The sequence below is a fragment of the Salmo trutta genome, chromosome 19 (assembly GCF_901001165.1).
Source record: "Salmo trutta chromosome 19, fSalTru1.1, whole genome shotgun sequence".
Classification (NCBI taxonomy): domain Eukaryota; kingdom Metazoa; phylum Chordata; class Actinopteri; order Salmoniformes; family Salmonidae; genus Salmo; species Salmo trutta.
In genome coordinates this window covers 54,881,235-54,903,066 of record NC_042975.1, presented here as the reverse complement: position 1 = coordinate 54,903,066, position 21,832 = coordinate 54,881,235, and the positions used below count along the sequence as shown (strand labels likewise).

The following is a 21,832-nucleotide window of genomic DNA, read 5'->3' as shown; positions in this document are numbered from 1 at the left end:
TGCTTGCACATCACCTAATCGTGTCACATCTTTATTGATGAGGCTCACGCTTTTCCTGTGATGGACCTTTTGCGCTTTCATTTTTCTCCATCCGATCCAGGTTGGCAGTGTTTGTTGGGGATGCGTTGCTAAAATAAGGCCTCTGCAGTCCGGTGCCAACTGTCACGGTGGAACTTTTAGAACCTTCATGGTTAGACCGGTATACAGCCCATCCCATTTCCAGGAAATGACATGTCCTTAGATCAGTCCGACAGGCCACTTTCTTCCAAAATGGAATGTAATAGTAGGGGAGTTGATCAGAAAGGTAATCACAGCCTTATGTTGTCATAATCCTGATAAGGATTGTTATTATAGACATACAGTGAGCTCCAAAAGTATTGGGACAGTGACCATTTGTTTTGGATTTGGCTGTACTCCAGCATTTTGGATTTGTCAGCTTTAATTTGAAGTTATTGTCATCCATCGGATGAACCGTTTAGAAATTACAGCATTTTTTGCACATCGTCCCCCCCATTTTAAGGGACCACTTATATGTATATTAAAGTAGTAAAAAGTTAATCTCCCCTGTTATTGTAATGGTGAGATGTTGGCATGTCTTGGGCATGATATATGTGCGTCTAATTTTCTCACTCATCATTATTCACGATTCATTGAGGATTATCCGTAATCATGGTAGCATCCCCATTAATGTAGAAGTGTTTAGAAACATATTCTTGTTTACTGTTTACTCTGACCGTCATACAGTCATACATACAGTAACCACTCCAGGAAAAGAGATTCAGCAATGAACTCTCTGTGCATCCATATATAGACTGTACACTTTCACTTTAGTCTCTTAGGGCTGGTTCCCCGGACACAAATTTAGCCTTGTCCTGGATTAAAAAGCATTATCAATCTCCCAAAAAATCTACAAAATAACAGTTTAATCTGTGTCTAGGTTCAGTTCTTAATAATGGAGCTGCTTTTGGTTTGATTTGTAATGTTGTTTTTTGTCTCTTTCAGCTAGGCGTGTGTATGGCCGCAGATGCAAACCCCGCCGCCGTAATCATGTGGTCCAAAAACGGCAAGCAGCTGGTGGCTGATGGAAAGAGTATGTCATCACGTCTTGCCGCACAAACAGTTAAACAACAGTCAGACAACAGTCTTTGAATCTTTGTTTTCATTTCAACAACTTCCTACTTGTGACACCTTTTGCTAGATTTATATAAAAATATCCACTGGGGCTGATTTGCTTGATCTTTTCTTGCTGCAGCTTTCTGCTCCTCTGATTGTAGAATCTTTAACACATATGTTTAACCTTTCAATTATTTCTGGTACCAGTGTGACCTAAATAATTCTAGAATCCTTGGGTAATACTTAACTTAGATCCTTTTTAACTACGAAATGTATTCTAAATGTACACCAGTCAGGTTTCAGACCATTTCATAGCACCATCTCTGCTACTTCTTTGGTTTTGCAGCCCTTTTTATTGACCTGTCTAAAGCCTTCGACTCTGTGGATCACAAATTACTTCTTTCTTAATTCTGGACATAACAAAGGGTGTCCTACAGGGATGTGGTGTATGATATTGCCCCCACAGCTGACCAGGCTACTGGAATTCCAAATCAAATGAAAGTTTATTTGTCACGTGCGCCGAATACAACAGTTGTAGACCTTATTGTGAAATGCTTACTTACAGGCTCTAACCAATAGTGTAAAAAAGGTGTTAGGTGAACAATAGGTAAGTAAACAAATAAAACAACAGTAAAAAGACAGGCTATATACAGTAGCGAGGCTATAAAAGTAGCGAGGCTACATACAGACACCGGTTAGTCAGGCTGATTGAGGTAGTATGTATATGTACATATGGTTAAAGTGACTATGCATATATGGTAAACAGAGAGTAGCAGTAGCGTAAAAGAGGGTTTGGGGGGCGGGACACAATGCAGATAGCCCAGTTAGCCAATGTGCGGGAGCATTGGTTGGTCGGCCCATTTGAGGTAGTATGTACATAAATGTATAGTTAAAGTGACTATGCATATATGATAAACAGAGAGTAGCAGCAGCGTAAAAAGAGGGGTTGGGGGGGCACACAATGCAAATAGTCTGGGTAGCCATTTGATTACCTGTTCAGGAGTCTTATGGCTATGACTGGGGTGGCTGGGGTCTTTGACAATTTTAAGGGCCTTCCTCTGACACCGCCTGGTGTAGAGGTCCTAGATGGCAGGCAGCTTAGCCCCAGTGATGTACTGGGCCGTACGCACTACCCTCTGTAGTGCCTTGCGGTCAGAGGCCGAGCAATTGCCGTACCAGGCAGTGATGCAACCAGTCAGGTTGCTCTCGATGTTTCAGCTGTAGAACCTTTTGAGGATCTCTTGACCCATGCCAAATCTTTTTAGTTTCCTGAGGGGGAATAGGCTTTGTCGTGCCCTCTTCACGACTGTCTTGGTGTGTTTGGACCATTCTAGTTTGTTGTTTATGTGGACACCAAGGAACTTGAAGCTCAAAACCTGCTCCACTACAGCCCCGTCGATGAGAATGGGGGCGTGCTCGGTCCTCCTTTTCCTGTAGTCCACAATCATCTCCTTAGTCTTGGCTACGTGAGGGATAGGTTGTTATCCGGCACCACCCGGCCAGGTCTTTGACCTCCTCCCTATAGGCTGTCTCGTCGTTGTCGTTGATCAGGCCTATCACTGTTGTGTCGTCGGCAAACTTAATGATGGTGTTGGAGTCGTGCCTGGCCATGCAGTTGTGTGTGAACAGGGAGTACAGGAGGGGACTGAGCACGCACCCCTGGGGAGCTCTAGTGTTGAGGGTCAGCGTGGCAGATGTGTTGCTACCTACCCTCACCACCTGGGGGCGGCCGGTCAGGAAGTCCAGGATCCAGTTGCAGAGGGAGGTGTTTAGTCCCAGGATCCTTAGCTTAGTGATGAGCTTTAAGGGTACTATGGTGTTGAGCGCTGAGCTGTAGTCAATGAATAGCATTCTCACATAAGTGTTCCTTTTGTCGAGGTGGGAAAGGGCAGTGTGGAGTGCAATAGAGATCATCATTTGCATCATTTGTGGATCTGTTTGGGCGGTATGCAAATTGGAGTGGGTCTAGAGTTTTTGGGATAATGGTGTTGATGTGAGCCATTACCAACCTTTCAAAGCACTTTATGGCTACGGAACGTGAGTGCTACGGGTCTGTAGTCATTTAGACAGGTTGCCTTTGTGTTCTTGGGCACAGGGACTATGGTGGTCTGCTTGAAACATGTTGGTATTACAGACTCAATCAGGGACATGTTAAATGTCCTGGTAATCCGTCTGGCCCGCAGCTTGTGTATGTTGACCTGTTTAAAGGTCTTACTCACGTCGGCTAAGGAGAGCGTGATCTCACAGTCGTCCAGAACAGCTGATGCTCTCATGCATGCCTCAGTGTTGCTTGTCTCAAAGCGAGCATAGAAGTGATTTAGGTCGTCTGGTAGGCTCGTGTCACTGGGCAGCTCGCGGCTGTGCTGCCCTTTGTAGTCTGTAATAGTTTAAGCGAGCGTTGGAGCCGGTGTGGTATGATTCAATCTTAGCTCTGTATTGACGCTTTGCCTATTTGATGGTTCGTCGCAGGGCATAGCAGGATTTCTTGTTAGTTTCCGGGTTAGAGTCCCGCACCTTGAAAGCGGCAGCTCTAGCCTTTAGCTCAGTGCGAATGTTGCCTGTAATCCATGGCTTCTGGTTGGGGTATGTACGTACAGTCACTGTGGGGACGACGTCTTCGATGCACTTATTGATAAAGCCAGTAACTGATGTGGTGTACTCCTCAATGCCATCAGAAGAATCCCGGAACATGTTCCAGTCTGTGATAGCAAAACAGTCCTGTAGTTTAGCATCTGCTTCATCTGACCACTTTGTTATAGACTGAGTCACTGGTGCTTCCTGCTTTAATTGTTGCTTGTAAGCAGGAATCAGGAGGATATAGTTGTGGTCAGATTTACCAAATGGAGGGCGAGGGAGAGCTTTGTACGTGTCTCTGTGTGGAGTACAGGTGATCTAGAATTGTTTTCCCTCTGGTTGCACATTTAACATGTTAATAGAAATTTGGTAGAACTGATTTAAGTTTCCCTGCATTAAAGTCTCCGGCCACTAGGAGCGCCGCCTCTGGGTGAGTGGTTTCCTGTTTGCTTATTTCCTTATACAACTGACTGAGTGCGGTCTTAGTGCCAGCATCTGTCTGTGGTGGTAAATAAACAGCCACGAAAAGTATAGCTGATAACGCTCTAGGCAAGTAGTGTGGCCTGCAATTTTTCACAATATACTCTAGTTCAGGCGAGCAAACTATAGAGACTTCCTTAGATTTTGTGCACCAGCTGTTGTTTACAAATATGCACAGATAAATTGGTACTTAATGCAGGTAAAACTAAGTATATGTTATTTTCCAAATCACATAAACATTTATCTTATAATTTATGCATACAGTGCTTTCAGAAAGTATTCACATCCATTTACTTTTTCAAAATGTTGTTAATGTTACAGCCTGAATTTAAAATTGATTCAATTTAGATTTTTTGTCAATGGCCTGCACACAATACCCATAATGTCAAACTGGAATCAAGTTTTTAGAAACTTAGAAAAAAATTCATCACAAATGAAAAGCTGACATGTCTTGAGTCAATAAGTATTCAAGCCTAAATAATTTCTGGACATAAAATGTAAATAGATTGCATGGACTCTGGACTGTGTGCAATAATAGTGTTATCAATTATCTGTAAGGTCCATCAGTCGAGCAGTGAATTTCAAACACAGATTCAGCCACAAAGACCAGGGAGGTTTTCCAATGCCTTGCAAAGAAGGGCACATATTGGTAGAGAGGTAAAAAAAATGTTTACAAAACAAACACACATTGAATATACCTTTGAGCATGGTGAAGTTATTAATTTCACTTTGGATGGTGTATCAATACACCCACTCACTACACAGATATAGGCATCCTTCCTAACTCAGTTGCCGGAGAGAAAGGAAACCGATCAGGGACTTCACCATGAGGCCAATGCTGACTTTAAAAAAGTTAGAGTTTAATAGCTGCGATAGGAGAAAACTGAGGATTTATCAACAACATTGAAGTTACTCAATACTAACCTAATTGACAGAGTGGAAAGAAGGAATCCTGTAAAGAATATAAATATTCCAAAACATGCATCCTGTTTGCAATAAGGCACTAAAGTAATAAGGTGTAACCGATGTGAAATGGCTAGCTAGTTAGCGGGGTGCGCGCTAATAGCGTTTCAGTTGGTGACGTCACTCGCTCTGAGACCTTGAAGTAGTTGGCTGCGGCTTTTGTGGAGCGATGGGTAACGATGCTTCGAGAATGACTGTTGTCTATGTGTGCAGAGGGTCTCTGGTTCGAGCCCAGGTAGGGGTGAGGAAAAGGGACAGAAGCAAAGCTGTTTACATTTTTTTTTGCCAATTAACTTTTTGTCCTGAAAAGTATTATGTTTGGGCAAATCCAATACAACGCATTACTGAGCACCACTCTCTCCATATTTTCAAGCATAGTGGTGGCCGCATCATGTTATGGGTATGCTTGTAGTCATTAAGGACTGGGGAGTTTTTCAGGATAAAAAATAAACGTAATGTAGCTAAACACAGGCAAAATCCTCGGGGAAAACCTGATTGAGTACGTTTTCCACCAGAAACTGGGAGATGTATTAACCTTTCAGCAGGAAAATAACCTACAACACAAGGCCAAATCGACACTAGATTTGCTTACCAATAAGACAGTGAATGTTCCTGAGTGGCCGAGTTTTGAGTTAAATCTACTTGAAAATCTATGCCAAGACCTGAAAGTTGTCTAGCAATGATCAACAAACAATTTGACAAAGCTTAAAGAATTTTGAAAAATATAATGTACAAATGTTGCACAATCCAGGTGTGGAAAGCTCTTATAGACTTACCTTGAAATATTCACAGTTGTAAACACTGCCAAAGGGGCTTCCACAAAGTATTGACTTAGGGGTGTGAAAACTTATGTCAATGAGATTTTTGTATTTCATTTCCAATACATCTGCAAACATTTTTTGTGAAAACACAAAAAACGTGTTTTCACTGTCATTATTGGGTATTGTTTGTAGATGGGTGAGGGGGGAAAAAATTATTTAATTCATTTTGAATTCAGGCTGTAGCACAACAAGAGTCAAGGGGGTATGAATACTTTCCGAAGGCACCATAAGTACACTGAACAAAAATATAAACTCAACATGTAAAGTGTTGGTCCCATGTTTCATGAGCTGAAATAAAAGATAGCAGAAATGTTCCATACACACAAAAAGCTTATTTCTCTCAAATGCTGTGCACACGGCAGGTCGCCTAGTGGTTAGAGCATTGGGCCAGTAACCGAAAGGTTGCAATATCGAATCCACGAGCTGACAAGCTAAAAATCTGTTGTTCTGCCCCTGAACAAGGCACACTGTTCCTAGGCCATCATTGAAAATAACAATTTGTTCTTAACTGACTTGCCAAGTCAAATAAAAATAAAAAATTTACATCCCTTTTAGTGAGCATTTCTCCTTTGCCAAGATAATCCATCCACCTGACAGGTGTGGCATATCAAGAAGCTGATTAAACAGCATGATTATTACATGGGTTCACCTTGTGCTGGCCACTCTAAAATGTGCAGTTTTGTAATATAACACAATGCTACAGATGTCTCAAGTTTTGAGGGAGTGTGCAGCTGACTGCAGGCTGTATCACAACCTGTTGTGATCGGAGTCCCATAGAGGGCGCACAATTGGCCCAGCGTCGTCCGGGTTAGGTGAGGGTTTGGCCGGGGTAGGCTGTCATTGTAAATAAGAATTTGTTCTTAACTGACTTGCCTAGGTAAATAAATAAAACAAAAATCTGATTGATTTTCCATTAGAATTTGGTTATGCTTTTAGATGGTTGAAAGAATAGTGATAACACTTTAGAAATTCAACAAACTTTTAACTGTCTTTTTGAGGGGGTGAAAATAGATTGTAGTCTCATTGATCAACATATCAACCAAATATTACCCAATTCTTCTTGTTGAAATGAGGTGGAAAAAGTCAAGGGGTCTGAATACTTTTCCAAATGCACTGTACATACAAAATAATAGAATAAAATATTCACCACCTACTGACAGTCGTAAAGCTACCCCATATTGTTACACTTCACCTTTAGACTGTAATTTGCTTAATCTGTCGCTCCTCTTCTGACCGTGACAACTGTTACTACCAGTGACTCATCCTCTTTTTGTTTGCACTCACAGCCATCATCATCACGCCCAGTGTGAAGATGGATCCGTCGACAGGCCTGTCCTCTACCACGTCCGTTCTGCAGTACACAGCGGTGAAAAGCGACGTGGGAGCCAAATTCACTTGCACCGCCGAACACAGCCTGGAAACACAGGTGTCTTCTCCCGAGACCTTCATCATTCACTGTGAGTGGAGCACACCGCCCCCTGGAGGTCTTTGACCTGCAGTACATGAACCTGTCACAAAATGATTGATAATCATGTATTAATATAGTCTGTTTTAGGATATTCAGCACATGCTTTAATCAAACCTACAGCCCTGGGACGTATCCGGTAGGAACAAAATGGAAAAAAATTGAGTATAATGGGAAAAGACCCATACGGGAGAAAAAAATATATATGTTTAGATAAATGTTTTTAGGTTACATGTGAAGTATTTAAAATCGGCCAGATAATGTATCTTTTTAAAACTGTATTTAATACATTATTGAATGTATTTAAAATACATAAATGTACATACAACTTATATCACAGTATATGTTAACTGCATCCCAAAAAGTATTTAATGTATTTCAAAAATGTATTCTGAAATGCATTAAAGAATATATTTTCACATGTATTTATCAATATACACTACTGTTCAAAAGTTTGGGGTCCCTTAGAAATGTCTTTGTTTTTTAAAGACAAGCACATGTTTTGTCCATTTAAATAATATCAAATTGATCAGAAATACAGTGTAGACATTGTTAATGTTGTAAATGACTATTGTAGCTGGAAACGGCTGATTTGTTATGGAATATCTACATAGGCGTACAGAGGCCCATTATCAGCAACCATCACTCCTGTGATCCAATGGCACGTTGTGTTAGCTAATCCAAGTTTATAATTTTAAAAGGCTAATTGACCATTAGAAAACCCTTTTGCAATTATGTTAGCACAGCTGAACACTGTTGTCCTGATTAAAGAAGCAATAAAACTGGCCTGGTTTAGACTAGTTGAGCATCTGGAGCATCAGTATTTGTGGGTTCGATTACAGGCTCAAAATGGCCAGAAACAAATAACTTTTTTTCTGAAACTCGTCAGTCTATTCTTGTTCTGAGAAATGAAGGCCATTCCATGCGAGAAATCGCCAAGAAACTGAAGATATCGTACAACACTGTGTACTACTCCCTTCACAGAACAGCGCAAACTGTCCCTAACCAGAATAGAAAGAGGAGTGGGAGGCCCTGGTGCACAACTAAGCAAGAGGACAAGTACATTAGGGGGCGGCAGGTAGCCTAGTGGTTAGAGCGTTGAGCCAGTAACCAAAAGGTTGCTAGATCGAATCCCCAAGCTGACAAGGTAAAAATCTGTCATTCTGCCCATGAACAAGGCCGTCATTCTAAATAAGAATTTGTTTTTAACTGACTTGCCTAATTAAATATATAAATAAAATTAGAATGTCAAGTTTGAAAAATAGATACCTTACAAGTCCTCAATTGGCAGCTTCATTAAATAGTACCCGCAAAACACCAGTCTCAATGTCAACAGTGAAGAGGTGACTCTGGGATGCTGGCCTTCTAGGCAGAGTTGCAAAGAAAAAGCCATATCTCAGACTGGCCAATAAAAAGAAAAGAATAAGATGGGCAAAAGAACACAGACACTGGACAGAGGAACTTATAAAGCAGCTTCATCAAAAGCTACTGTAACGCTTTTCCATTTCAAACAAGCGTGCTCTTCCAACCACCATCCACTTTCTCACTTCATGCGCTTGAAACGCTCCATCAGCCTATTTGATCCACTACCCTCTTCCGATTATCAGCCCTGCAGAACTGTCAGTGTACAACCTTGAACTTTAACCTCAGAACACAACATTACACATTAACTGGCGGGACAATCCGTCTCATGGGATGCCAAAAAGCACTAAGATAAAGCCACACTCCCTAACAAGCCACGCCTCCAAGGCTTTTAATATGCTGTCTCCGCAACAATATATTTTGCCAAAATGCATTTTTATTGTACTTGGCACATACCAAAAGCACTAACATGCATTTAAATGACTACATACATGATACATGTCTTTCACGTACATGCTCTCGTCAAGTTCGTTTATTTATTTGTCATATTATGAGCATTGGGTTGTTCCATGAGGTTGTTCCATGTACTGGGTTGTTCCATGAAATGAGTGCCTTTGCATACCTTTGATATGTTAAGTAGAAATTATGCACCAATATTGAATTTTAAAATCCTGTTATATGAAATTTAAGTACCCTAAAAATATAGACCACATGGAAAATTCAATACATTTTTGTGCATTCTTTGTGACTTCTAGGAAGATTTTAAGATCACCATCATTGTAAAGCCCTAGTTATTTCATTGCTTTGACAAAGTTATTTCTCAAGATCATTATTTATTAGTGATTCATGTCCCTCATTTTAAGGTCAACCCGTAAACTTGAACTGAACTGTTTTAATATGGTGAAACTATTCCTTCTTAAATATTTATTTCAAAAGAAACATTGAACATCTTATAGTCAAATCATAGTGCAAAAGTAGGTGAGCTGGTTCTACTCTTTTTGGCAATTTTCTGGTGTTTTGTGGTAAACTGAGCGGGTCAAGCATAACACATCCTGTATACCCATAGATAGATAGACTAGACATGTTTTAAGAATAAAATAAAAAATGTGTGCTTGTTGTGTGTGAAAAGTACAGTAATTGTAAAATGCACATAAAATCAACAGTGTAATGTTTGGATTCAGTCTTGTCAGGTATTTGTATTTATTAGGAATCCCCAGCAGCTACTCTTCCTGGGGTTCAAACACATCAAAGCACCCACATTACATATAAAACAAAAGATAAAACAGTGAACTATGTTTGTACTGAATGAGCTAAAGATAAAACAGTACATCATATAACATCCCTACTCCAACACATATCCACAACACAAAATGTTCAATACCACCATTCAACAATATCACAATGTATGTGTATGCATGTGTCTATACCTGTGTGTGTGTGTGTGTCTCTTCACAGTCCCCGCTGTTCCATAAGGTGTATTTTTACCTGCTTTTTAAATCTGATTCTACTGCTTGCATCAATTACCTGATGTGGAATAGAGTTCGATGTAGTCATTGCTCTATGTAAACTCAGCAAAAAAAGAAATGTCCTCTCACTGTCAACTGCGTTTATTTTCAGCAAACTTAACGTGTAAATATTTGTATGAACATAACAAGATTCAACAACTGAGACATAAACTGAACAAGATCCACAGACATGTGACTAACAGAAATGGAATAATGTGTCCCTGAACAAAGGGGGGGTCAAAATCAAAAGTAACAGTCAGTATCTGGTGTGGCCACCAGCTGCATTAAGTACTGCAGTGCATCTCATGGACTGCACCAGATTTGCCAGTTCTTGCTGTGAGATGTTACCCCACTCTTCTACCAAGGCACCTGCAAGTTCCCGGATATTTCTGGAGGGAATGGCCCTAGCCCTCACCCTCCCATCCATCAGGTCACAGACGTGCTAAATGGGATTGAGATCCGGGCTCTTCGCTGGCCATGGCAGAACACTGACATTCCTTTCTTGCAGGATATTCACGCACAGAACGAGCAGTATGGCTGGTGGCATTGTCATGCTGGAGGGTCATGCCAGGATGGGCCTGCGGGAAGGGTACCACATGAGGGAGGAGGTTGTCTTCTCTGTAACGCACAGCGTTGAGATTACCTGCAATGACAACAAACTCAGTCCGATGATGCTGTGACACACCGCCCCAGACCATGACGGACCCTCCACCTCCAAATCGATCCCGCTCCAGAGTACAGGCCTTGGTGTAATGCTCATTCCTTCGATGATAAACGCGAATCTGACCATCACCCCTGGTGAGACAAAACCGTGACTCGTCAGTGAAGAGCACTTTTTGCCAGTTCTGGCTGGTCCAGCGACAGTGGGTTTGTGGCCATAGGCGACGTTGTTGCCGGTGATGTCTGTTGAGGACCTGCCTTACAACAGGCCTACAAGCCCTCAGTACAGCCTTTCTCAGCCTATTGCGGACAGTCTCAGCACTGATGGAGGGATTGTGCGTTCCTGGTGTAACTCGGGCAGTTGTTGTTGCCATCCTGTACCTGTCCTGCAGGTGTGATGTTCGGTTGTACCGATCCTGTGCAGGTGTTGTTACACGTGGTCTGCCACTGCGAGGATGATCAGCTGTCCGTCCTGTCTCCCTGTAGTGCTGTCTTAGGCGTCTCACAGTATGGACATTGCAATTTATTGCCCTGGCCACATCTGCAGTCCTCATGCCTCGTTGCAGCATGCTTAAGGCACATCACGCAGATGAGCAGGGACCCCAGATGAGCAGGGACCAGGGATCTTTATTTTAGTGTTTTTCAGAGTCAGTAGAAAGGCCTCTTTAGTGTCCTAAGTTTTCATAACTGTGACATTAATTGCCTACCGTCTGTAAGCTGTTAGTGTCTTAACGACCGTTCCACAGGTGCATGTTCATGAATTGTTTATGGTTCATTGAACAAGCATCGGAAACAATATTTATACCCTTTACAATGAAGATCTGAAGTTATTTGGATTTTTACAAATGATCTTTTAAAGACAGGGTCCTGAAAAAGAGACGTTTCTTTTTTTGCTGAGTTTAGTACTGTGCGCCTCCCATAGTCTGTTCTGGACTTGTGGACTGTGAAGAGACGTCTTGTGGGGTATGCATGTGTGCTAGTATTTTGAACAGACAGCTCGGTACATTCAGCTTGTCAACACCTCTTACAAAAACAAGTAATGATGAAGTCAATGTCTCTTCCATTTTGAGCCATGAGAGGTTGTCATGCATGTCATTAACTTCTATGGGCTACGTGGAACGCTAGTGAAATATCAGGGCGGCAAATTCAAAAACAACAAAATGTCATAATTCAACTGTCTCAAACATACAACTATTTTACACCATTTTAAAGATACACTTCTCCTTGATGTAACCACATTGTCCGATTTCAAAAAAGCTTTACAGCGAAAGCAAAACATTAGATTATGTTAGGAGAGTAAATAGACAAAAATAATCACACAGCCATTTTCCAAGCAAGGACATGTGTCAATAAAACCCCAAACACAGCTAAATGAAGCACTAACCTTTGACGATCTTCATCAGATGACACTCCTAGGACATTATGTTACACAATACATGTATGTTTTGTTCGATAAAGTTCATATTTATATCCAAAAACAGCATTTTACATTGGCGCGTGATGTTCAGAAAATGTATTCTCCTACAAAACATCCGTTGAATGTGCACATCAATTTACAAAAATACTCATTGTAAACGTTGACAAAATATATAACAATTATTTAAAGAATTACCCCTGGATGCAACCGCTGTGTCAGATTTTAAAATAGCTTTACGGAGAAAGCACATTTTTCAATATTCTGAGTACATAGCTCAGCCATCACAGCGAGCTATACAGACACCCGCCAAGTTCGCCGCAACCTAAACTCAGAATTAGTATTAGAAATATTCTCTTACCTTTGCTGATCTTCGTCAGAATGCACTCCCAGGACTGCTACTTCCACAAGAAATGTTGTTTTTGTTCGAAATAATCCATATTTATGTACAAATACCTTCGTTTTGTTCGTGCGTACAGATCACTTATCCAAAGGCATAACGCGCGAGCGCGGGACCAGAGACAAAAAGTCAAAATGTTCCATTACCGTACTTAGAAGCATGTCAAACGCTGTTTAAAATCATTGTTATGTTATTTTTAACGTAAAATTGCGATAATATTCCAACCGGACAATAGCGTATTCATTCAAGAAGAAAAAGAAGGAACGTGCGTCGCATGACGGGCGCATATCCAATCCCTTTGTTGCCAGGCAGTCCACTCAGTAACTGAGCTCCTATTATCTGCCCAGTGACAGGAGAATGCTCAAACGACTTTCTGAAGGCTGTTGACAGCCAATGGAAGCCTTAGGAAGTGCAATGTCACCCCACAGACACTGTTTCGATAGAGAATCAAAAGAACTACAATTCTCAGACTTTCCACTTCCTGGTTGGATTTTTCTCAGGTTTTTGCCTGCCATATGAGTTCTGTTATACTCACAGACACCATTCAAACAGTTTTAGAAACTTCAGAGTGTTTTCTGTCCAAATCTACTAATAATATGCATATTCTAGTTTCTGGGCCAGAGTAGTAACCTGTTTAAATTGGGTACGTTTTTCATCCGGCCGTGAAAATACTGCCCCCTACACCCCAACAGGTTAATGTTAGCCCTCCGTGTACTTTTAAGGGCCAGCCGTGCTGCCCTGTTCTGAGCCAACTGCAATTTTCCCAAGTCCCTCCTTGTGGCACCTGACCAGACGACTGAAAAGTAGTCTAGGTGTGACAAAACTAGGGCCTGTAGGACCTGCCTTGATGATAGTGTTGTTAAGAAGGCAGAGTTGCGCTTTATTATGGACAGACTTCTCCCCATCTTAGCTACTATTGTATCAATATGCTTTGACCATGACAGTTTACAATCCAGGGTTACTCCAAGCAGTTTAGCCACCTCAATTTGCACAATTTCCACATTAATCATTACGAGACGTAGTTCAGGTTTAGGGTTTAGTGAATGATTTGTCTCAAATACAATGCTTTTAGTTTTGGAAATATTAAGGACTAGCTTATTCCTCGCTACCCATTCCGAAACTTGCTGTAGTAGCTGAGGTGTTGAGTCATCCGCATACATAGACACACTGGCCTTACTCAAAGCCAGTCAAATGTCGTTAGTAAAGGTTGAAAAAAAGCAAGTGGCCTGAACAGCTACCCTGGGGAATTTCTGATTCTTCCTGGATTATGTTTGTGACTCTTCCATTAAAGAACACCCTCTGTATTCTGTTACACAGGTAATTCTTTGTCCACATTATAGCAGGGGATGTAAAGCCATAATACATACGTTTTTCCAGCAGCAGACTATGATTGATAATGTTAAAAGCTGCCCTGAAGTCTAACAAGACAGCCCCCACAATCATTTTATCATCAATTTCTCTCAGCCAATCATTTGTGTAAGTGCTGTGCTTGTTGAGTGTCCTTCGCTATAAGCATGCTGAAAGTCTGGTGTCAATTTGTTTACTGTGAAATTTTATCTGGTCAAACACCATTTTTTCCAGAAGTTTACTAAGGGTTGGTAACAGGCTCATTACTATTATTGGGTAGCGGAATGACTTGTGCTTCCCTCCAGGCCTGAGGGCACACACCTTTATTTAACCAGGTAGGCCAGTTGAGAACAAGTTCTAATTTACAACTGCGACCTGGCCAAGTTAAAACAAAGCAGTGTGACAAAATAGCCTTCCCTGTAGCTCAGTTGGTAGAGCATGGTGTTTGCAACGCCAGGGTTGTGGGTTCGATTCCCATGGGGGGCCAATACGAAGAAAAAAAAATGTATGAAATGAAAATGATTATCGTAGATTTATCGGTGGTGACAATATTTCCTAGCTTTAGTCAGCGGGCAGCTGGGAGGAGGTGCTCTTATTCTCCGTGGACTTTACGGTGTCCCACAACTCTTTGGAATTAGTGCTACAGGATGCAAATTTCTGTTTGAAAAAGCTAGCCTCAGCTTTCCTAACTGACTGTATATTGGTTCCTGACTTCCCTGAAAAGTTGCATATCGCGGGGGCTATTCGATGCTAATGCAGTACGCCACAGGATGTTTTTGTGCTGGTCAAGGGCAATCAAGTCTGGAGTGAACCAAGGGCTATATCAGTTCTTAGTTCTACATTTTTTTAATGGGGCATGCTTATTTAAGATGGTGAGGACAGCACTTTTAAAGAACAACCAGGCATCCTCTACTGACGGGATGAGGTCAATATCCTTCCAGGATACCCGGGCCAGGTCGATTAGAAAGGCCTGCTCGCTGAAGTGTTTTAGGGAGCGTTTGACAGTGATGTTTGACCGCGGGCCCCTTACGGATGCAGGCAATGAGACAGTGATCACTGAGATCCTGGTTGAAGACAGCAGATGTGTATTTAGAGGGAATGTTGGTCAGGATAATATCTATGAGGGTGCCCATGTTCACGGATTTAGGCTTGTACCTGGTAGGTTCCTTGATCATTTGTGTGAGATTGAGGGAATCTAGCTTAGATTGTAGGATGGCCGGGGTGCTAAACATATCCCAGTTTAGGTCACCTAACAGTACGAACTCTGAAGATAGATCGGGGGCAATCAATTCACATATGGTGTCCAGGGCACAGCTGGGGGCTGTTGGGGGTCTATAACAAGTGTCAACAGTGAGAGACTTATTTCTGGAAAGGTGGATTTTTAAAAGTAGAATCTCAAACTGTTTGGGCACAGACATGGATAGTATGACAGAACTCTGCAGGCTATCTCTGCAGTAGATTGCAAATATGAGAGGGAATGTTCGCTATTATCCTCATTCATTTTCCATCCAGATTGTCAGACCCCGGTGTCTTTTTCACCTCTTCCACACTGACTTTACGGAATTCAAAAGTACAATTGTTTTCTTTCATAATTTGGTCAGTTATACTTGGATGTGTGGTGTCAGCGTTTGTTGCTGGCATGTCATCCCTAAGTTTGCTTATCTTGACAATTAAAAAGTATTTAAAGTAGGTGGCAATATCAGTGCGCTTTGTGATGAATGAGCCATCTGATTCAATGAATGATGCTTATGCATGTCATATTTCTTCTGTAAGAAACATTTCAATTTAGCCTTATCCATATAAGCCAATTCCCAGGAGTGTAAAGGGTTAAATATATTGAAATGTTTTTTTTCTTCTAGTGTGGGGACTGTCTATCTGGACTTATAAGAAATGCTAATTTTAGTTTTCAGTTGTGATGGGATGGGAGGGTGTTTTTGTTTACTTGAGTGGACAGAAAAGTTGCATGTGGTCTTAGAAGTTTATTAAAGCTCTTCAGTTTTACCTTGAGCCCGTGGGAATCTCCTTCATGTGGTTAGTTTGAGGGGTTGATCAAGTTAAGCTGTGTGAATGTGTCAGTGCATACCATCTCCTATTACGGTATGTGTGTTCTCACTCATACAGTATATGTACTGTACATGTTTGATGTTTACTGCATGTTATCCAGGGTCACATAAGACCATCAGTAACTTCTTTTGATGTATGGAATTTCAAACACAGCTCGTCGGAATGCACTGTTGCGTCTGTTTGCTTATTTACAGTGTCCTGTAAGACACTACGCCGATAATTCAGTCTTTCTGGAGCGTTGCACTCTGGGCACTGAGATTCAATCTGACCCCGCTTCGCCACCCCATCCAGCGACCAACGCTAGAATGACAGTCTGCCCGCCATCGCAAATGACTAGAGATATTAGGGACTCGAGGCCCCCTGGGGGCCTTGTCAGATGACGCTGTCCTCTCTCTTTCTCTCTCTCTCTGCACTTGATCCATCGTTCTCTTCCCCTCTCTCTTTCTCTATCCTTACTCTGTCTATCTCTCTTTTTTCTCTCTCTCTGGTCTCTCCACTCCCTTTGTCCCTCTCTGAATCTGGCTTTTAGATCCAACAGAGAAGTTGAGCCTTCAGGTGCTGGCGAAGGCTCCCATCAGAGAGGGCGACAACGTGACGTTGAAGTGCATGGCGGACGGCAACCCTCCTCCAACCAGCTTCTACTTCAGCATCAAGGCAGGTTTCTCTCTGTAGTGTCTGGGGGATCAAGGATTGAGATACCAATATTTATATAGAAGATCTCTGGGTTCTATTTAATTCTGTGGGGCCAAGCCATGTGGACAGTACCCCACTGTTCGTGACAGGATCTGTCACCGTTACCTTAACCATCCTTCACCCACCTCTCCCTGTTTCTCTCCCCTCCTTCTCCCTCTTTCCCTCACCACTCCTTGTCCCTCTACTTTCTTTCACTAGTGGCTGTCTGCCTGTCAATTTTGGTACGGCAACACAATGCAAACCTTTCCCCCTACCCTCAACAGGGCCAGAAAGTGACGGTGAAAGATTCCGACACCTTCACTCTGACTGCCGTTACGCGCAACAGCACCGGAGACTACAAGTGCTCGCTGGTCGACGATGACAAAATGGAGGCCTCGGAAAAGGTTGTCGTGAGCTGTGAGTATAGACAACATATTTGTTGCGCTGTGGATTTAAACAAAGCTTCAAAGATAGTGTTGTGAGCACTCGCTGAGACTTGAAAGGAGCGAGCAGACAACATATTCAGTGTTTAAATCTTTATTTTTCACTTTCTTAACAAGCTCCTTTATCCACTGTAAATGAAGTCACAGGAGCAAGGGAAGGTAATCAAATATATCTTCAAGAGGATTAGCTGGGAGGGGAGTGCAGTTTGGGTGGGCAGAGGGAAGAACTAATTAACCTTAACCCTAAACCTAACCCTAGCGCCAAACCTTAACCCTAAAACTAACCCTAGCTCCTAACCCTAATTCTAACCTTAAACCCCCTATAAATAGCATGTGACTTTGTGGGGACCAACAAAATATCCCCAGCTGGTCAAATTTTAGGGCTTCTGGTCCCCACAAGAATAGCCACACACACACACACACACACACACATTTAATTACTCCCTTCTTCTGAGGTGTGTTTCTGCTCCTTAGTTGAAAAGGGCCCCGGCTAAGACTGTTACGTGAATATAGCCACATCCCCGTCTCGCCACATTTATCTCATCTTTAGCAAAAGCTTATGTCCCGCTCCTAACAACTAAATTGAGTGTGTGAGGGAGAGACAATAACTTTGCTGGAAGGGGTCCTGGGAGAAGAGGGTTCTGAGGGAACGTGTCCTCCCTGAATCACAAAGTCACCAAGTTGTGGGACTGCTCATGTCACTGGCACGTGAAACCATAACCTCTGAGGTTTTGTGGCGGCTTTGTTACCAGTGATAAGCACAAAAAATGAGTGTACAGGAACTCTGAACAATCCTTCCCATTTCCTCTCCGTTCTCTCCACCCCCATTTTCCCTAGACTTGGATCTCAGTCTCAGCCCAACAGGAAAGGTCCTTAAGATGGTCAGGGACACCTTGCTGGTGAAAATGGAGCAGGACGCCTCCGGCGATGCTAAAGTGTCATGGACCAAGGTAAAAAAAAATGTTTTGCTAGAAGGCTGAATAGTTACTGAAATCCCATAACATCATACTAACAATGGCATCTTCTGTCGACAAAACAGCTTTTGTAGTATTCAAATTGGCCCCAAAAAAGGGCTTCATTCAATCTGTATCGCGGAAGATCCGCGGTATAGTGTGATTGAAATGAAAAGATAATTTCTGATTGAGCTGACATATACAACGTTACCGTGAATGCTTGGGAACATTGCCTTTAAATTTCAATAACCCTATAGCACGGCTCTTCCGCGATATGGATTGAATCGAGCCCTAAGTAACATTTTAAACAAAAAGACAACGCAGTGAGTTTCGAATACTACCCATGATTACGCCCAGCGATATACTGCATATATGAAGTAAATGTGTGCATAAGCCAGGATTTGACTTTTGCTTGATCTAATGAGTCTGGGTTCACTTCACTCTACCAGGACAACAGAAAGCTGGACGAAGCGCCTAGGTTTGAAAATGTGACGTACGCTGATGCAGGGTTCTACGTTTGTGAGGTGTCCGTTGCAGGCATCAAGCGCAGCCAGTCCTTCCAACTGGTAGTAGAAGGTGCACATCCCTTTTCTCTCCCTTGTTGATATTGGTTCCCATGTTGACATTGCCTCCAGTTTGAGTTGGTTTAAAGTGATTGATCTCTCACACGTTTTCAGACCTCAAAGGTAGCCTAATGTCAAATCTGTTATGTAGTTTCAGCTGTATGCCTCAGTGCCAAAAAATGGAAAGATAGGCACAATTGAAAATGATAAAAATGCTATAGTGTCTAAAATGTTAATGTCATGTAAATGAGCCATATACTGTAAGTCAATTTACACAACAGATCTTGTGTGACATCTCAACATTAAACCACTTTCTGGGACTGAACTGAAAGCAAGTCATTCAGTAAGCTGTGCACAACCAACCTGGTGCTGCGTGTCCAACAGGCACACCAGTCATCAAGAAGATGACTGAGCACCGTAGCGAGGATGGCAGACACAAAGTTCTGACCTGCGAGGCCGAGGGTGTGCCCCGGCCCAGTGTCCAGTGGAGCGTCAACGGCACAAATGTAAGTCTGCCATGTGTGTTTGTGATTTACAGACAAGCTTGTGCCACTGTAGTGATGTCCCACTAAGTGAAGCCGGTAAGTAAGCCTTGTCCGAGACAAGAGGAGGAGCCTATCTCTTGTTTCTGTAGCATGAGGCAGCTTGATGTACAGGACCGCTAGTGCCAAGCAAAGAGGCATCAGGTCCCATTTTAAAGTCTTTGGTATGACTCGGCCGGGGATCGTATCCCCAACTTTTCAATCTCTGGACATGCACTCTAACCACAAGGCCACAGAGTCTGACACAACTTGCTTATCATATCATATAACTATACTGTACAAACATATAAATTCAACATGCAACAATTTCTAAGATTTTACTGAGTCAATTGAAATAAATCAATTGATTTCACATGACTGGGAATACAGATATGCATATGTTGGTCACAGAAGAAATGGGCCTCACAATGGGCCTCATAATCGAGTCACGATATCTCTGTGCATTCAAATTGCCATCGAGAAAATGTAATTGTGTTCATTGTCCGTAGCTTATGCCTGCCCATACCATAACCCCACCGCCACCATGGAGCACTTAGTTCACAACGTTGACATCAGCAAACCGCTCGCCCACACGAAGCCATACATGGCGGTTGTGAGGCTGGTTGAACGTACTGCCAAATTCTATAAAATGACATTGGAGGCGACTTATGGTATAGAAATTAACATTAACCTCTCTGGCAACAGCTCTGGTGGACATTCCTGCAGTCAGCATGCAAATTGTGCGCTACCTTAAAACTTGAGACATCTCTGGCATTGTGTTGGGTGATAAAATTGCACATTTTATTGTCCCTGGCACAAGGTGCACCTGTGTAATGATCATGCTGTTTAGTCCGCTTCTTGATATGCCACACCTGTCAGGTACATGGACCATCTTGGCAAAGGAGAAATGCTCACTAACAGGGATGTAAGTACATTTGTGGACAACATTTGAGAGAAATAAGCTTTTTGTGCATATGGACAATTTCTGGGATCTTTATATCAGCTCATGTAACATGGGACCAACACTTTACATTTTGCGTTTATATTTTTGTTCAGTGTATATGATATGATAAGCAAGATATGTCAGACTCTGGTATCATTACTGACAAAAATGAAATACAGTACCCTCAGAAGTATACCCACCCCTTAACGTTTTCCACATTTTGTTGTGTTACAGCTTGAATTTAAAATGGATTAAATTTAGATTTTTTTGTCATTGGCCTACACACAAAACACTGCAATATCAAAGTAGAATTATGTTTTTCTAAATTTTTACAAATGAATATAAAACGAAAAGCTCAAATATCTTGAGTGAATAAGTATTCAACCCCTTAGCCTAGATAAGTTCAGGAGTAACAATTTGCTTAACAAGTCACATATTAAGTTGCATGGACTCACTGTGTAATAGTGTTAACATGATTTTTTAATCTCTGTACCCGCCACATACAATTATTCGTAATGTCCCTCAGTCGAGCAGTGAATTTCAAACATAGATTCAACCACAAATACCTGGGAGGTTTTCCAATACCTCGCAATATTTGTTAAAACATTTTTTTTTTTTACCTTAGGCAAGTCAGTTAAGAACAATTTGTTATTTACAATAACTGCCTAGGAACAGTGGGTTAACTGCCTTCTTCAGGGGCAGAACGACAGATTGGGGATTCAATCTAACAACCTTTCGATTACTGGCCCAAGGCTCTAACCACTAGGCTACCTGCCGCCCCAAAGAAGGGTACCTATTGGTAGTCACTACAAAGATACAGGTGGCCTTCCTAACTCAGTTGCCAAAGAGGAAGGAAACCGCTCAGGGATTTCACCGAGGCCAATGGTGACTAAAACAGTTACAGAGTTTAAAGGCTGTTATAGGAGACAATTGAGGATGGATCAACAACTTTGTAGTTACTGTACAATACTAACCTAATTGACAGTGAAAAGAAGGAAGCCTGTACAGAATATAAATATTCCAAAACATGCATCCTGCTTGCAACAAGGTACTGTTAGGTTCTAATTCTGAGTAAAAACCTCAACGGACACTATGAAAGCTTAACCAAGTTTATTCTTCCCAGAGGGTCAATACAGCTGCATTAGACAAAACATGTTTCCACCAACACAAGTATATATACTCCAATTTAGATGCCCTCCTCCTTCTCTCCAACCCTTACAGTGAGGGAAAAAAGTATTTGATCCCAAGCTGATTTTGTACATTTGCCCACTGACAAAGAAATTATCAGTCTATAATTTTAATGGTAGCTTTATTTGAACAGTGAGAGACAGAATAACAACAAAAAAATCCAGAAAAACGCATGTCAAAAATGTTATAAATTGATTTGCATTTTAATGAGGGAAATAAGTATTTGACCCCTCTGAAAAACATGACTTAGTACTTGGTGACAAAACCCTTGTTGGCAATCACAGAGGTCAGACGTTTCTTATAGTTGGCCACCAGGTTTGCACACATCTCAGGAGGGATTTTGTCCCACTCCTCTTTGCAGATCTTCTCCAAGTCATTAAG

General features: G+C 41.9%; 1 protein-coding gene across 2 annotated transcripts in view; it reads left to right on the top strand.

Annotated features, from left to right (window-relative positions):
* Positions 1 to 21,832, top strand: part of alcama (activated leukocyte cell adhesion molecule a) — an 86,637-nt gene that overhangs the window by 59,625 nt on the left and 5,180 nt on the right. For both annotated transcript variants that reach the window (XM_029701781.1, XM_029701778.1), the window contains exons 5-11: positions 1,003 to 1,090; positions 7,238 to 7,408; positions 16,698 to 16,822; positions 17,125 to 17,257; positions 18,121 to 18,233; positions 18,686 to 18,812; positions 19,184 to 19,305. In XM_029701781.1, the coding sequence (XP_029557641.1) occupies positions 1,003 to 1,090; positions 7,238 to 7,408; positions 16,698 to 16,822; positions 17,125 to 17,257; positions 18,121 to 18,233; positions 18,686 to 18,812; positions 19,184 to 19,305 (879 nt within the window). The remainder of the gene's footprint in view (positions 1 to 1,002; positions 1,091 to 7,237; positions 7,409 to 16,697; positions 16,823 to 17,124; positions 17,258 to 18,120; positions 18,234 to 18,685; positions 18,813 to 19,183; positions 19,306 to 21,832) is intronic.